This window comes from Microtus ochrogaster, chromosome 8 (assembly GCF_000317375.1).
Source record: "Microtus ochrogaster isolate Prairie Vole_2 chromosome 8, MicOch1.0, whole genome shotgun sequence".
Classification (NCBI taxonomy): Eukaryota; Metazoa; Chordata; class Mammalia; order Rodentia; family Cricetidae; genus Microtus; species Microtus ochrogaster.
This window is the reverse complement of record NC_022015.1, coordinates 38,663,448-38,679,334: the sequence shown is the minus strand read 5'-3', so window position 1 is coordinate 38,679,334 and position 15,887 is coordinate 38,663,448. Positions and strand designations below refer to the sequence as shown.

The window sequence follows — 15,887 nt, the reverse complement described above, 5'->3', positions numbered from 1 at the left end:
GTGTGGTGCACGCCTTTAATTCTAGCGCTAGGGAGGCAGAGGCAGGTGGGGGTGTGTGTGGATTCAAGGCCAGTCTGGGATCTATACGGTGAATCCCAGGCAATCCAAAGCTCCATAGTGAGGTCCCAACGGGGAGGGGGAAACCAGAAAAGAAAGAACCCAGTTCTGTACCTACATCTGGAGTATGGATAAGTACCTGCCACTGTTCCCCTCCATGGGAGCTCCTGTGCCGTGGAAATTATGACAACATGGTATCTGAGTGCTGGTGTGAGTTTTTATATACTCTCCCTAGGCCTTCACAGAGCCTTCACCTACCCCGTGTGTCCACATACTCAATGTGATGTCTGCCTGCCACAGCGTGGAGCTCTTACACTTTTCCAGAGTGTCCACGGGACTTCCCCATCTCTCCGTAGACTGGCCACAGGATTCTTTCCACACCAGACTATGCCAAGCAATCCCTACCTATTTCTACTATGCCCACAGAACTCCAGGGCAGACCCCCTAAGTCCACTGTAACCCACGGGATGTTTACGGTCCCAAATCACCCAGAGGTGGCTATAGCCTGCCCCTCCACCATCCCAGATAGGCCAGTCCCTAAGGCTGTACTCACTGCTAAGTCCGGTCTTGTTGAGGGCACTGCCCACGCCCCAGAGGGCAGCCACAACGTAGAGTATCCAGCTGTGATGGAGGACCCGAGGCAATGGGGCCCAGAAAAAGAGGCTGAGGGTGAGCAGCAGGTGCAGCCCTGCCCCAGCCACTAGGGGCACTGAGCGAGGCAGCCACAGCCCCAGCAGCCCCAGGAACGAGGCAGCTGAGGCACCCAGGCTGTAAGCTATGAGCAGGTAGGCCAGCCGCTCCAGCCCCACGGAGCACACGCCGTAGCCCTGAGAAAGAGAGCAAAGGTAAGCCAGCTGGTCCTGGCCCTTCCCTCACCAGCTGCCACTTGAGGTCACACATTGTCCTATCTGGATCTCCTGGCGTTAGCTCCCCTTTAGGCTAACTACAGAAAGCGGAAGATGGCTTGTTCAAGGTAAAGGTAATAGGGTCAAGAGAAGGAAGAGAAACAGAGGGAAGACCCCTCTGGCTTGGGGAGCCCAACACCAGCCTTGGTCTACAAGCATCTGCCCAGAATTTTGTCCTGGTTGGGAGGGGAATACTGCGGGATATCCTTGGACGTATTTATACACCCATGTACCGTGCGTCTGAAATTCAAGTTCAGCCAGATGTCTTGTCTGTACTTACCAGGGCGAAACCAGTGCAGGCAAAGAGGACCTCAAAGCCGCTGTAGATAAAGAAGGGCACCAGATGGCGTAAGCGGAAGTCACGCACGTGTTTGAAGGGCAGCTGGAAGATGTTGCCCCAGCCGACGCTGCGCAGGTCGATCTCCTCCGTGGGCCGGTAAGCAGCTCCACATAGACCCAGCACCTGCAGACAGGAGCTGTGAAGGGATCCTCAGCCAGGCATCCCTCCACCGACACACCCACAGGTGTGACACTCCACCCCAAACACGGGTCCACACAGGGCTGCCACCCTATGCCAGATGTAATGGTGCACGTCTTTAATCCCAGCAGTCGCGAGGCAGAGGCAGGAAGATCTCAGTGAGTTCAAAGCCAGCCTGGTCTACAGAGCAAGTTCCAGGACAGCCAGGGCTAGAGAGATACCATTTCAAAAAAAAAGAAAAAGAAAAGAAAAAAGCAGAAAAGGGCTGCAGTCTCGAGGTCCCCCCCCCCCAAAAAAAAACCCACCTACAAGCCTAACCGAAGTTGTGGCATACCAGGAAGGTTTCCTCCCAAGGCTGTGTCCCAGACACAACCAGAGGCCGGTGCCTTACTTTTTGCACTTAGCCCTGCCTCTCGACCTAAAGCCATACCTCCCCGCTCCTGTCGCTAGGAGCTTTAGTTCTACCTTCCAGTACCAACCTCAGTCCAGAGTGACACTTGCCAGCCCATGATCCTGGGTGGTGTTCCTAGTCCCCTCAAAGATCACAACCAGCCCTATGGGACCTGTCCCCTCTTTGTCCTTTTTCCTCTGACCTTGGGGGTCCCAACTTCAGCCTTGGTCGACAGGCATCTCTCCTACAACCATAACTCAGTCCTGATTCTCTACTTAGGTTCCCAGCCTGCAATTCCAACCTGACCACATATAGGCGCTAGCACGGAGAGAACCGGCTCCCACCCCTCCTCCCCACCAACCCGAGACTCACCAGCAGCATGGCCAAGAAGGCCACTGCCATGAGCACACTCTCTACGACAATGAGATTTCGGCTGCGCGGCAATGTATGCAGAACCGTCTTGTTGAAGCCAGTCAGGATGCCGTGGCTTTTAGTGCCTGGAAGGGTGGGTGGAGACCCGAGGAGGGCCACAGTAGAGGTGGGGTATAGGGGCATTCAACATTCTTCCAGCAAGCTCCTTGGGGGGTGGCAGTTTGTGAAGGGGGCACCATCCACCCCCACCTCCATGTCTGCAGCCCTGAAAGGTGCAAGGGAAGGCCTAGGGTCTACTGGGTGATGGAGTGTGAGCAGGAAGTAGGCTTTGGAGGCCCCGCCCCCTGCCCCAGGACTGACCACAGCTCTGCACGTTGGACAGCGTGTGGTTCAAGTCGTACAGGTAGTAGTTGAGGAAGTAAATCATAGGCAGTTGCGCACATGCGAAGCTCAGCTGTGGGAAGGAGAGCAGTCGGGTTCAGAGCTCAGGACAGAACTAAACAGGAGGTGAAATCTAGGGAGGAGTCTGAACGCCACCCCCCAACTCTAGGGATAGCTCAGCAGTGGTGATGGGGTGCCCAAGGCAGGAGAACTTCTTCCTGGTCACTGTGGACAGGGAGGAGCACTCCATCACTAGAGGCGATCGAGCAGGGTTTGGCTCAGGAGGGCTGAGAAACTGTAAGGTTGTGCTGTGTGGGATCTAGAATCCCCAATCCCCCTCCCCGGGTTCCTGGAGCACTCACATGGAAGAAGCTATAAAAGATGGCCTGGAAAACCAGGAGATAGGGTGCGTGGGAGCCGCGTGGCGGGCGCTGCTGAGGCCCCTGCTCCTCCTGCTCTTTATAGTGGGAGTACTCGTAGTACTTCTGGGACATCCTGGAGCACAGAGAATGAGAGCTTTCCCCACCTGCCCTCTGCCACACTTCTTCCTGCGACTACAGCTATAGGCTAGCCAGCTTCAGTGGGGAAACTGAGACCCAGAGTCAAAGGCTTGCCTGGGGTCCCCGAGCTGAAGTTGGCAAGGACATAAATATTGCACCTGTTCTCCAGCTCTGCTCCATTGCCCATCAGGCTCACCTGGTAATGTAGTTGCCCATGGAAGCCCAGAGAGGCACAATGGCCATGCCCAGAGCCACAGCAGAGGGCACCAGCGTGTAGTAGCGTTCCCAGTAGTTGGTAGAGACAAAGAGGGCATAGATGCCCACAGCTAAGAACATCATCCACTTGGTACCAAAAAACCTGTACAGAGGGAGGGACATTAGCACCACAGCCTAGGAACTGCTGTGGCCCCAACCATCAGGACTTCAGGTCCCAGTTCTGAAGGCTGTGGGAGGTCACAGGAAGCCCTGGCCTGAGAGCCAGGGGCTGAAAGATGCAGTCTCAGAGACACAGACACAGCTGCGATGGCAGCACGGGCCATGCCACGGGCCTCTCACAGCCATTGCGAGGTGGACCTCTGACCTCCACACATACACATACACACACAAAATAGTAATTTAAAGAATTAGGGAGGGGTTGGAGAGATGGCTCAATGGTTAAAAACACTAGGATACTGGCTGTTCTTCCAAAGGGCCAATTTCAATTCTCAGCACCCACGTGCTGGCTCACAACTGGCTGTGATTCCAGTTTCAAACACCTTTTCTGGCCTCCAGGGGCAGCAAGCATACAGATGGTATGGACAGACAAAACACTCTTTATGTATATTTTTATGTATAAAAATAAAATAAAATATGATTAAAAATAAATCTTGTCAGGTAATAGTGGTGCACATTCAAGGCCACCCTGGTCTACAGAATAAGCTTCAGCACAGCCAGTTCTATGTAGAGAAACCCTGTCTTGAAAAACAGAAAAAAAGCAAAAAAAAAGCAAAAAAAAAAAAAAAACCACACACACAAACACCAAACAAACAAACAAAACCCCAAAATCTTTACCAAAATAATGTTAGAAGATCAGGAAATAGATTTGGTGTTGACCTCTGGCTGTACACATGTGCACACATACACATACAAACATACACAAAAAATTTGTCAGTCCTTTTTTATTTTTCACTCTTGAGACAGGGTCTCTTTGTTTGTTTGGTTGGTTGATGTTTTTTTGAGGCAGGGTTTCTCTGCATAGTTCTGACTGGCCTCGAACTTAGAGAGCTGTCGGCCTCTGCCTTACGAGTGCTGGGATTAAAGACGTGTGCCACCACTGCCCAGCGGAGACAGGGTTTCATTGTGTAGCTTTGTCTGACCTGGAGCTTTGTATGTAGACCAGGCTGAACTCAGCTCTTCCTGGCTCATCCTCCATTACTGGGATAAAGACATCTTATTCCAGTGTGTGTGCCATCACACCCAGTAAAATTTTTTTTTTATCCTTAAGGAAAGAAAAAGGCACCAGGCCTAGGGCTATAATAGTGGGTAGAGTGCTTGCATAGCACACAAGGCCCTGGGTTTGATCTCCAGCACCACATGAAATTGGGCATACTAATTATATGCCTGCTCCCCAGCTTCCCGGCATGGAGGGGAGGTGTCAAGAGAACCAAAGCTCAAGGTCTCATAGGTTCTAGACTGACCATGTGCATTCTTGGTGCCCCCTAGAGGCCAGAAGTGGCGTTGGACCCCTTGAACCGAGTTACAACCAGGGTGCTGGGAATTGAAATCGGGTCCTTCCAGGCCAGCTCAGGATACTTGAGACCCTATGTGAAAGTAAATGAAGTCAATAGGTAACACACATTAGGGCTTGTGCCACAGCCTGGTCAGTGCTAAAGCGCCTGCCTAGAGTGCATGCTGTCCTGGATTCCATTACCAACACTTAAGAAGGAGGGAAAGGGGCTGGAGAGATGGCTCAGAGGTTAAGAGGATTGCCTGCTCTTCCAAAGGTCCTGAGTTCAATTCCCAGCAACCACATGGTGGCTCACAACCATCTGTAAAGAGGTCTGGTGCCCTCTTCTGGCCTTCAGGCATCAGTCCCACAGACAGACAGAATATTGTATACATAATAAATAAATAAATATTTAAAAAAAAGAAGGAGGGAAAGGGGGCAGGGGATGCACAGCTAGTGCCTGTGCAGGCTACATGGCCCTTTGGAAAAGCAGCCTGGCAATCTGATAGGAGACAAGAATGTGGGTTTCAGCCACACTGCTAGGTCTCAAACATAGCAGCTACCCACTTCCCCTCTGTGTAGACACTGAGAGATTGCTTCGTGTCTAAAGTAGTAGCAGCTACCCTGGCTGTATGATGGAACAAAATAAGGGTTTTTATTAAAGGTGATAAGTTTCAAAAGGAATAAAGCCGACCAGCATGATAGCACATGCCAATAGTCCCAGCTGAACCAGGAGAATTCTGAGAGTCAGCTGGAGCTGGTGGGTGAGACCCTATGTGCAGGCTGGTTGTATGCCAACTTGGCACAACAACTTAGTCATTTAGGAAGAAGGAACCTTAACTGAGAAATTGCCTGAAACAAGTTAGCCCTTTAAAAAGCCCATGATGCATTTTCTAGATTGTTTATCAATGTGGGAGGGGGCCCAGCTCACTGTGGCTGGTTCCACCCCTTGGCTGGTGGCCCTGGATGCTATAAGAAAGCAGGCTGAGAAGCCACGAGGAGCAGGCCAGTAAGCAGCACCCCTCCAGGGTCTCTGCATCAGCTCCTGTCTCCAGGTTCCTGTCCTGTTTGAGTTCCTGCCCTGATTTCCCCCAGTGATGGACTACAAGCTATAAGATGAAGCAAACCCTCCCTCCCCAAGCTCCATTTAGTCCCTGTTCTATCACAGCAAAGGAACCATAAGCCACTTTGTCTCCAAACAAACAAAAGGACCATAAAACCTTCCAGGTGCCTGAGACAAGCTTTCTCTCTGTAGTCCTGGCTATCCTGAAACTTGCTTTGTAGACCAGGCTGGTCTCGAGAGAGATCCACCTGCCTCTGCCTCCTGAGTGCTGGGATTAAAGGCAAGCGCCACCCTGCCCAGTGAGGAAACAGCCTTTATTTAATTTTAAACAGAAGGCAAGAAAGCCTGGATGGTATAGACATCTGTAATCCCTGCTCTTGGGAGGCAGAGGCAGGAGGAACACCACGAACTGTGGCTAGCCTGATCTACAAAGTGAGTTCCAGGCCAGCCAAAGCTACTTAGTGAGACTTTGTCAAAAATAAAAAATAAGGGGCTGGAGAGATGGCTCAGTGGTTAAGAGCATTGCCTGCTCTTCCAAAGGTTCTGAGTTCAATTCCCAGCAACCACATGGTGGCTCACAACCATCTGTAATGAGGTCTGGTGCCCTCTTCTGGCCTGCAGACATACACACAAACAGAATATTGTATACATACTAAATAAATATTTAAAAAAATAAAAAATAAATAAAAAATAAAAAACTAAACAAAACAACCCAGGTGATGGTGGCACATGCCTTTAATCCCAGCACTGTGGAGACAGAGATAGGCTGATCTCTGACTTTGAGGCCAGCCTAGTCTACAGAGCTGGTTCCAGGACAGACAGGACTGCTACACAAAGAAACCCTGTGTTGGGGGGAAAAGAAAGAAAGAAAGAAAGAAAGAAAGAAAGAAAAGGAAAGAAAAGGAAAGAAAAGAGGACAGGAGCTCATTCACCCTATCTCCCCTTCAGGGGTTTGATCAGGCTATGGGGGATTTCTGCAGTGTCCAGGAGGCTGGACCATATATGCCCGAGAGCTCAGGAAGACCTCAACCTGACCTCTAAGCTGAGGCCCTTGAGAACTGCTGTTCACACAGTCATCGTTCACTGGGCTGAGGACTGGGCTGTAACTTCACAGCTTCAGTCCAGGAAGTCACCCTGTGTCTGGTAGAAGGATGCCACCAGGCCAGAACCTGCTTGAATCGCTTGCAGAAACCAAATGTGCAAGGGGGTGGGGACATGGGGGCAAATTCTTGGTTCCTCCTCTAGCAGGGATTTCCCCCTTTGCTTCTCACTTTCCCAGGCAAGCAAGGCCTCTCTGCAGTTCTCTGCCCCTCCCTCCAAAACCCTAGGGCAGCCTCTGCACCCCAGGAAGTCAGGGGACAGCAACTTGGCACCTGATGAGCACAGGTGTGTAGAGCAGGGCAGCGATGGGCGTCACGTTTATACCCATCAGCATCTTGCTGTCGATGTCAGGCAGCCCCATGTTGCCGTACTTCACCTCCCTGTAGGTCTCATCATAATGCAGGATCAGTTGCATCTGCAGGAGGCCTAGGGACAGGGGGCAGCGTGGAGGACTCTAAGCAGTCTGATTCAGAGCAACCAAAGGACCATGGCAAGCTTGGCAGGACGCCAATTCACCTAAGCGACCCATTACTTTGATCATCAGGACCCGGACAGGGAGGACAAGAACCCATTCCCACCCACCAGCGTCTATTCTCTGGCTGGGTCGTCGGCAAACTGGCCTGTACCACCCCCTCCCTGTCCCATGTGTCTGCCGTGCCAACAGCAGCTCTGACCCGGGAACTGAAAGGGGAAGGAGGCCAGCTGGCCGCAAGGTTTCTCTTTCCCAGCTCGGGAGTGGAGGCGGGGTAGCGGAGGGACAGCGGGCTTCATGCGTCCGCCCTACCCAGGTAGACGCCGTAGGTGAGCGTGCCACCCGCGCTGGCCGCGAGCACATTCTTGACCACGCCGAGGCGCTTGCGGCGGTAGTAGCGGCGCTCCTCCTCCTCCTCGTTGTAGTTGGGGTACGCGCCCACCAGCTCGTCCAGCTGCGGACGGATCGCTAATCACACGCTGACCCTACGGCCCTTGCGCCCCCACTCCGCCTTCCCGGAGTCCGGGTTCCCCATCCGGGGTCCTAGTCCCCATCCTAGGGTCCTCACTCCACACTCGGGGTGTCAGTCCACCATCCTGGGGACCCGGTCCCCTTGTCCCAGGGTCCTGGTCCCTTTTCAAAGTTCCAGGTCCCCACCCGGAGTCCCATCCTGGGGTGTATGTCACCATTCTGAGACCACGGTCCCCCGTGTGGAGTCCCGCGCCCCATCCTAGAGTGATTGGGTTCCCTTTTTAGAGTCCCTGCCCCTCCCGGGTGCTCCCCGGAGGCAATCGGCACGGTGTTCCATTGCTTCCCTCCCTGCTCACCGGAGCCTCTGGCCCATCAGGAACTCCGAGGCGGTCCTCATCCCCTTGAGGGCCCGCGGCCCCGGCCACAGGGTAGAGCGGCGGCTCCACCTCCATGACCAGACCCAGACCTGAGGCTGGCAGCGCGCTGCTCTGGGCACCAGCAGCGGGTTAGGACTTCCTTAATCAGAGACCGCCCTGTCCAGTCCGCCCCACCCACCCCGCAGACCGCCTCTTCCCAGAAGTACTGTGCCTGGTGTGTGTGTGGTGTATGTGAGTGTGTGTGATGTATGCGTGTGTGTGCATGCGCGCGTGTGTGCTGTATGTGTGTGTGCATGCATGTGTGTGTGTGTGGTGGGTGGGTGGTGTATGTGTCGTGTGTGGTGTATGTGTTCAGTGTGTAGTGTGTGGTTTGTATGTGGGATGTGGGACATGTGTATGTGTGGTGTGTATGTAGTATGTATGTGTGTGTTATGTGTGTGGAGTAGTGTGTGTGTGGTGTAGTGTGAGGTGCATGTATAGTGTTTGTGTGCTGTGTGTGGTTTGTGTAGTGTGTGTTGTATAGTGGTGTGTGTAGTATGTGGTATATGTATGCTGTGTGTGGTTTGTGTAGTGTGTGTTGTGTAGCGGTGTGGTGTGTAGTATGTGGTGTATGTATGGTGTGTGTGGTATGTAGTGTTGTGATGTGTATATGTGGTGTGTGTGTGGTATGTATTGTGGGGTGTGTGTGTGTGGATGCAGTGTGTGGTATATGTGTGTGTGATGTTGCAATCGGTATGCATCTTGGAACCCAGCCTCAAGGAGATGCTAGTTCCAATCTCAGTCCAACCACTGCAAGACTTTGTGACTCAGGAAACCAATTCCTCAAGCTGGAGAGATGGTTCAGCAGTAAGGGTACGGGCTGCTCTTCCAGAGGACCTGAGCTCAATCCTCGGCACCCACATGGCAGCTTATAACCATCTGTAGCTCCAGTTTCAGGGGATCCAACACCCTCACACAGACACACATGCAGGCAAAACACCAAAGTACGTAACATAAAAATAAATTTCAAAAAACCTTAAAAACGAAACCAGTTCCACCTTTTTGTCCCCCAGTCTGTTCATGCAGAAAGTGGAGACACTAGCAGGACCCCCTGGGGCTGTGGCAGAAACACAGTGGGGGTGGAGTGGTTTTCTTGTGGCCCTCACCTCTCAGAAGAAGAAGCCATCTGGTAGAGGGTTGTAAATGCACTTCCCATCTGGTTTTCTGTGATTTGATTGTTTTCGAAGCTGACTGAAGATTATCAATAAGTATATAAATGTAAAGATAAAGAGAGGAGAGGATGAAGGAAGAGGCGACAAACACCTCCCCCAGAAGGGTCCTGGAGAGTCTAGGTGCTGAGGTATAGGGAAGGTATTTGGGCTTTGCTTTTGGCTCGCAAGACCATCTCCAGGTGACGGAGGGTGCTGCTGTGGGGGAGGCGGACTGACAGGTGGGCTCTTGTGGCTTGGTGCCTAGAGGCTCCAGGGCGGGGTGTAGCTCAGCTGCTGGTGCTTACCTGTCAAGAGCAGAGTTCCGGTTAATCCCCAGCACCATGTAACTGGCTGTGGGTGGCTTGTGTGTTCAACACACAAGGAGTAGAGCAAAGAGGATCAGGGGGTTCAAAGACAGCCTGGGCCACATCTTGAGTTTGAAATCAGAATTTACTACACAAGACACTGTCTTGAAAAACAAAACAACAAAACGAAAGAAAACAGTCAGAGGTGTGGAGGGCGTGGAGACACAGGACAGTAGGGTTTCAGTAGGCATCGGGAAGCCTGGAAGCCAGCCGTGTGGCTGTAGTCAGAGAGGACACCGGTGTTCACTGTCTCAAGTGATGACAAAGTCCATGTGGTGGCCATGGTGAGCCTGAGGGTGAGTGATCGTAGGACTGGGAATGACAGTGGACTTCGGCATTCCTACAGCATCGAGGGCAGGTGTGAGGCGCGATGAAAGATAGTAGCTGGGGACTGGAGCGATGGCTCAGTGGTTCAGAGCACTGACTGTTCTTCCAGAGGACCCTGGTTCAATTCCCAGGACCCACATGGCAGCTCACACCCGTCTGTAACTCTAGTTCCAGGGGATCTGATACCCTCACATCAATGCACATAAAGTAAAGTTAAATAAAGTATTTAAGAAAAAAGATAGCAGCTGCTGGGTGGTGGTGGCACACATCTTTAATCCTGATTTTTTATTTTTTTATTTTTTTGTAAATCCAGAGCTCTGGAGGTAGAGGCAGGTGAATCTCTGAGTTTGAGGCCAGCCTGTAAAGGGTGAATTCCAGGACAGGCAGGGCTACACAGAGAAACTCTGTCTTGAAAAAAAAAACAAAGGGAAGAAAGAAAGAAAAAGAAAGAGAGACAGACAGACAAGAGAGAGAGAGAAAGGAAGGAAGGAAGGAAGGAAGGAAGGAAGGAAGGAAGGAAGGAAGGGAGGGAGGAAGGAAGGAAGGGTCTGAGATGTGTGTTATAGTGCAGTGGATGGTGAGTGAAAAATATGGGGTGTTTGTGTGTGTGTTTGTGTGTGTGGCACGTGTGGCCTGTGCTATGTGGCTGCTCTGGAAAAGGGTGTGAGGGACCCAAAAGAAGCCCTCCCAGGGGTGCACCCCTTCAGTCATATCAGCAGAAGGCCCATGTGCAAGGGGCAGAAGCTGCTGTCATGCTCCTAAAGCCTGTGCCCTCTTCTCAGGCAGCCACTGACTTCAGGACAGAAACCAGGGCTTAAGATGAGCCTCAGCCAGTGAGGCTGCTTCCTGCCAAGTCTGCCAGCCTGGGCTCAATCCTGGAGCACCAAAGAGTGGGAGAGGAGAGCGAGGGCCGTGGGTCATCCTCTGAGCGCGCGCGCGCGCGCACACACACACACACACACACACACACACACACGGTTATGAAACACCGAAGGTGAGCTTTGGGCTAATAGATGTCACCCTGGCAGACACCCAGTGCCACCTTGTCAAGGCTTCTGTCTCTGCCACTTCTAGTCAGACCATGACAGCTCAAGGCGGCACCCCACTCCTGAGGAGCTACACCCCACATGCTTTCCCAATGTCTTCTCTACAATAACATCTCATGTTTTTAAATTCTCCTTGTGACAGTGATCGATGTCCCTCACAGGGGGGTGTGGGCTGTGGTGGCTCAGCTCTGAAAGCCTAGGCTCAGGAGGCTGAGATGGAGCAATCTGCCCCTAATGTGAGTCCAGCCTGGGCTACAGAATAAGATCTTTTATCAAAAACCCCAACCCCTTGGGACTGGAGAGATAGCTCAGAGGTTAAGAGCACTGGTTGCTCTTCCAGAGGTCCTGAGTTCAATTCCCAAAACTGCATGGTGGCTCACAACCATATGTAATGAGATTTGGTGCCCTCTTCTGGCGTGTGGGCACACATGCAGACAGACTACTGTATACAAAATAAATAAATAAATCTAAAAAACAAAAACAAAACACCCAAACCAAAAGTAGTGATCTTTAGGTTGGGCACTGGAGTAGCTGAAAGATGATCCAAGGACCCTGCCCAGTTCCTCCCAGCAAGTGGCTAGGAAACACGGCTGCTACCGTCTACTGAGACCTGTGGTCCTGGAAAGAGGACCTCACTGAGGGATTATGAATCCAAGCATTCATAAAACAGTGTGGGTGTGGAAAAGCCTAGCTAGTGTGGATGTCCTCATGACCTCTCTGTGCAGCCGTGGCCACTCCTCTCTGGGCCTGCAGTCTCAGCTGGACGCCTGGGAACAGTACGAGATTGTGTGGCCCAGAGGCACAGCAGGTGCTTCTCTGCTGAGCGCACAAAGGAGCAGACTGGCAATCACTGCATACCTATGCCAAGGGGCCAAGAACACTCCCCTGCACCTCTTTCTTCGTACCTGATGTTGAGGACATACTGATCTCCTGCTGTGTTCCAGGTGTCTCCCCCTACTCTGCCACTGTTTTTTTAAGACAGAGTTTCTCTATGTAGCCTTGGCTGTCCTGAACTCACTCTGGCTGGCCTCTCTGGGATCTGCCTGTCTCTGCCCCCAGAGTGCTGGTATTAAAGGCCAGCACTGCTGGGCTTGTTCCAGATGTATCATCAGGCACTTTCTGGATGGTTCTTGAGCTATCCTTACTGAGCTCTGCATAGGCAGAGCCAATTCCATTTAACAGGTAAGAACCGAGACCTCACAAGGGTTATGTGGCTCAGTCAGGGCTTGTTTGCAGGTGAGCGGTGATTGCTCTCAGGCTCAGACCACACTCTGCACCCCTTCTATGCCTGGTCCCCAGCTTCGGGATTCCACACTCTACACAAGGCCCCCGTGGCACCACTTCCTCTGGGGTCCCTTGGCAAGGCCATGAATGCCAGGGCCACTCCTGGGAGCCTTGAGGAACAAGGAGAAATGAAAATGACAGTGGGGCACACTGTCTCAGAGTCCCGTCCAACTTCTTTTCTGTTGTGATCGAGGAGCTTCGAGGAGCAAAGGCTTTCATCAGGTTTATAAGTCCAGACCCAACCCATCACTGAGTGAAGTCAAAGCAATCAATGGAACCCGAAGACAGGCTTTCTCTCTGCTTCCCATGACACCACCCCTGACCAAAGCACTTATGCCTCAGCCAAAGCGACACAGCAGGACCGTGGAAGCTGCTGCTTCTTGTATCAAGCTAGATAGCTTCCTTAGCCTACGACCGCCTGCCCAGGGAATGGGCCCTCTCACGATGGGCGGGCCGGCCAGACCAGTTCCCCACAGACGTGACCGCAGGCGAGGATGATCTGACCTAGGTGTTTCTTCACTTGAGGCTGCCCTCTCAGGGCTGACAGCGATTCGGTTGTGTCCCAGGCGTCTGCACAGGGACTGCCACCTCAGGTACCTTGTCCTAGAAATTTGGGCTTCCTGTGGGCCTCATCTGAGGCTGTCCCTAAATTGAGACAAATTTAATCCCTGAACTCAGGGAAGCCCCAGCAGCCCTCTGGCTAGGAAGGAGGCTGAGAATTCAACACCCGTCCTGCTTACTGGGATCTTTCCCAGACGAGCCCCTCATTTGCTGTGTGGCCTCAGACCAGTGGCTGACCCTCTCTGGGCCTTATTTCTGGCTGAGAGCTACAGGCTCAGCCCCAGCTCAGCCTTACATGACATCCGCTCTGCCTGTGCATCTGTCTGGCTCAGTTCCAGACAGTGCACAGCAGGGCTGTCACATGCTGATCCACGTGACAAGCGGCGGCTGGGGGCTCCATCCCACGCAGAAGACAGGGCCCTCAGTGCCCCTTGGCCCTACACCTATCCCAGCTTAGCTGACTCCTGCAGGGTTGGCAGCGGGGCGTGGGCCTGTGGGCCTCCCTTGCCCTCCCAGGTAGGTTGGGGAGCTGGTGAGGCGGTGAGGAGCATCTCCTAGGTGCAAGGTTGGCACAGAGGCCCTGGCCAGCGGCCTCCAGGCTGGCCCGGGGCACCTGCGGGGAAAGATTGTTTGGTGGCCTGGGCAGAGGTACAAAGGGTGTCTTTTTCTCACATACGTACATGTAACCCAGCCGCCAGCCTGTCTGCTCCTAGCAGCTGCTCAGGATCATCCCCTCTTTGTGCAGGCTCCCACAGGTGTCCCTGGGGTAGAGCCAGGCACAGCTCTGCACCTGCAGAGGAGAAGGACCCCAGGGGCCACCTCAGCAGTACACAGTATCCTGACAGCTGTCCTGAGGGTGGCAGGCCAAGGCCTGTCCTCTCCAGGGCCCCATTTTCTCATTGTAAAATGTGAGGTTTGAGGGTGACGCCTTTGTGAGCGGGCTGCAGTTGGAGGTAGACGGAGGGTCACAGGTAGGCAGAGGCCTGGGGCACCGCTGGCAGAGAGAGGGCCCAGTCTTGAGACTGTCTCTGCATTCTGGGAAACCGAGACTCAGAGCAGACAAGGCTGGGAGGCAGTGTTCAGCCTTTCTTGATATTCCAGGCTGGGATGTCAAGGGCCACACCTTCACACTGAAATTCCCAGGCTCTCCTCCTAGTGGTGAGAACGTGCTCACCTCTGCCTTCCCTCCCACCCCTCAGCCTCCCATCTGCTCCCCTCACTGCTCAGAACAGCATGTGACCCTGAATTAAAGCCACGCTTCTCTGGGCCCTGCCTTCTTTTCTGTGATCTGAGAGAGTCTCCAGGCCTCTATGAGACAGATATTGTGGTAAAATCCGAGCTAGCAGCTTCCACCAGGCCTGGAGCCAAGGTCAGGCACTGGGCCAGGGCAGCCCCGCCCCAGGGGCAGGCATTGTTGAACCTTGCGTAAAGGCAGTGCGCAGGCAGGGCACAGGCAGGGCTGGACGGCCAGGAAGGCAGAAGGGCAGCTTGGTGAGGCCTCAGGTACTGTACTCCAGGGAGATGGGAGTGGAGCTATTACTGATCTGTCCTGGCTGGGATCTAGCTCAGCTACTCTGGGGTGCTGGGATCCCTATCTTGTCTGGAAACTGGCCGTTTCACACACAGGCAGCCTGTGTCTTTTAGCCTCTTCTGCTTACAGCCTGGAGAGAAAAGGGAAGGAAGAGACTGGGGGGGAGGGCTGAGGAGCTCAGAGTACAGGGCCCAGCTGGCCTCCTGAGTCTGCACTGCGCTCCCCTGCCCTTCTCCTCCTGGGGGACTCATTCTGTGAGGAGGAGGAGGAGGAGGAGGAGGAGGAGGAGGAGGAGGGACTTGGCTGCCACAGGAGAGAGCATGGCCTCCGACCCCTGAAGGCTCATCCGGGCACCGTTTCCAGGGCACTAGCTACCATGCAAGCCTGGTAGTTGGGGATGCTCCAAGGATTTTAGGAAAGACTCCTCAACAATAAACTCAGCAGAGCCCAGTGAAAGCGAGGCAGGACCCGCTGTGCCTGGGGAGGGACCTTGTGGTTCCAGGGACTTGTCTTCAGTAGCTTATCTATGCGAGGGCAGGGTCAGTCTCCAGGCCCAGGAACATCTTGGTCCCAGCCCCCCAGGGATCTTGCATAGGAGACACTGCAGCCCAAATCTCTGGATGATCTTCTGGAGCCCAGGGGCAAAGCCACACATAGGCCACAGAGGCCACACATAGGAGGTTAGAGCCAAGGCCCCTTCAGTTTCAGGGCCTGGCGAGGGGGAGGTCTTTCAGCCTGACCTAGTGCCCCCACCTCTGGGCAGCACTGATGAAGGTCTCCCAGCCCTGAGGCCACACCTTCCTTCACTGCCACCAAGATCCCCCGCCTCCCTCCCGAATCCCACACTGGATTAGGTTTCCTTGGGTCCTTATCCTGGAGTCCTCCTGTCCCAGCCCCCTGGTGCTGTCACCATTGCAGCCATCATGGCTAAGAGCTTCTGGGGGCTGTGCCTGGACCAAGCCTTTCTAAACCTCTGCCTCTGAGTTTCCCCAACAGCGAGCTTACAGGTGGCACCAAGAACTGACCCATTTTGCTAAAGTAAAGAGTGAGCTGAAGAGCCCAACAGACCTGCCCCAGGGCCGCTAACCAGTCAAGCTGCTGGAATTTGTGCCTAGACCACTGAGCCCTGACCATGGAGGCTTGTGGTGTAGTTGGGGAAACTGAGGCAGGAAGGATGTGGGACTGGACTGAGCTTTCCAGCACAGGAGCCCAGTGGGGTAGGCGAGAGCAGGGACCATCAGCTGAGGCCTTGCCTGGCGGCTCATCCCCTGGGTGAAGGAGTGCAGGCCCGCATTCTCAGTGGGGTAGGC

General features: G+C 53.5%; 2 protein-coding genes across 6 annotated transcripts in view; one reads left to right on the top strand and one right to left on the bottom strand.

Moving 5' to 3' along the window:
- The window catches only part of Unc93b1 (unc-93 homolog B1, TLR signaling regulator), a 12,376-nt gene extending 3,991 nt beyond the window's left edge, over positions 1–8,385 (bottom strand). Inside the window, exons 1-9 of one of the 2 annotated variants that reach the window (XM_005351631.3) lie at positions 8,253–8,384; positions 7,738–7,879; positions 7,226–7,379; positions 3,281–3,442; positions 2,947–3,079; positions 2,564–2,657; positions 2,204–2,328; positions 1,243–1,425; positions 611–884 (exon numbers count right to left, since the gene is read on the bottom strand). In XM_005351631.3, coding sequence (XP_005351688.1) covers positions 611–884; positions 1,243–1,425; positions 2,204–2,328; positions 2,564–2,657; positions 2,947–3,079; positions 3,281–3,442; positions 7,226–7,379; positions 7,738–7,879; positions 8,253–8,348 — 1,363 coding nt within the window. In that variant the 5' untranslated portion in view covers positions 8,349–8,384. Of the gene's footprint in view, positions 1–610; positions 885–1,242; positions 1,426–2,203; positions 2,329–2,563; positions 2,658–2,946; positions 3,080–3,280; positions 3,443–7,225; positions 7,380–7,737; positions 7,880–8,252 lie in introns of both variants that reach the window. The other variant, XM_026781055.1, reaches the window with a different exon arrangement.
- A 5,103-nt stretch (positions 8,386–13,488) lies between these two features.
- The window catches only part of LOC101979568 (aldehyde dehydrogenase family 3 member B1), an 18,254-nt gene continuing 15,855 nt past the window's right edge, over positions 13,489–15,887 (top strand). For 3 of the 4 annotated variants that reach the window (XR_003377293.1, XM_026781455.1, XM_026781453.1), the window contains exon 1: positions 14,490–14,549. The gene's annotated coding sequence lies outside the window, so the exon portion shown is untranslated. Of the gene's footprint in view, positions 13,563–14,489; positions 14,550–15,887 lie in introns of those variants that run through there. The other variant, XM_026781454.1, reaches the window with a different exon arrangement.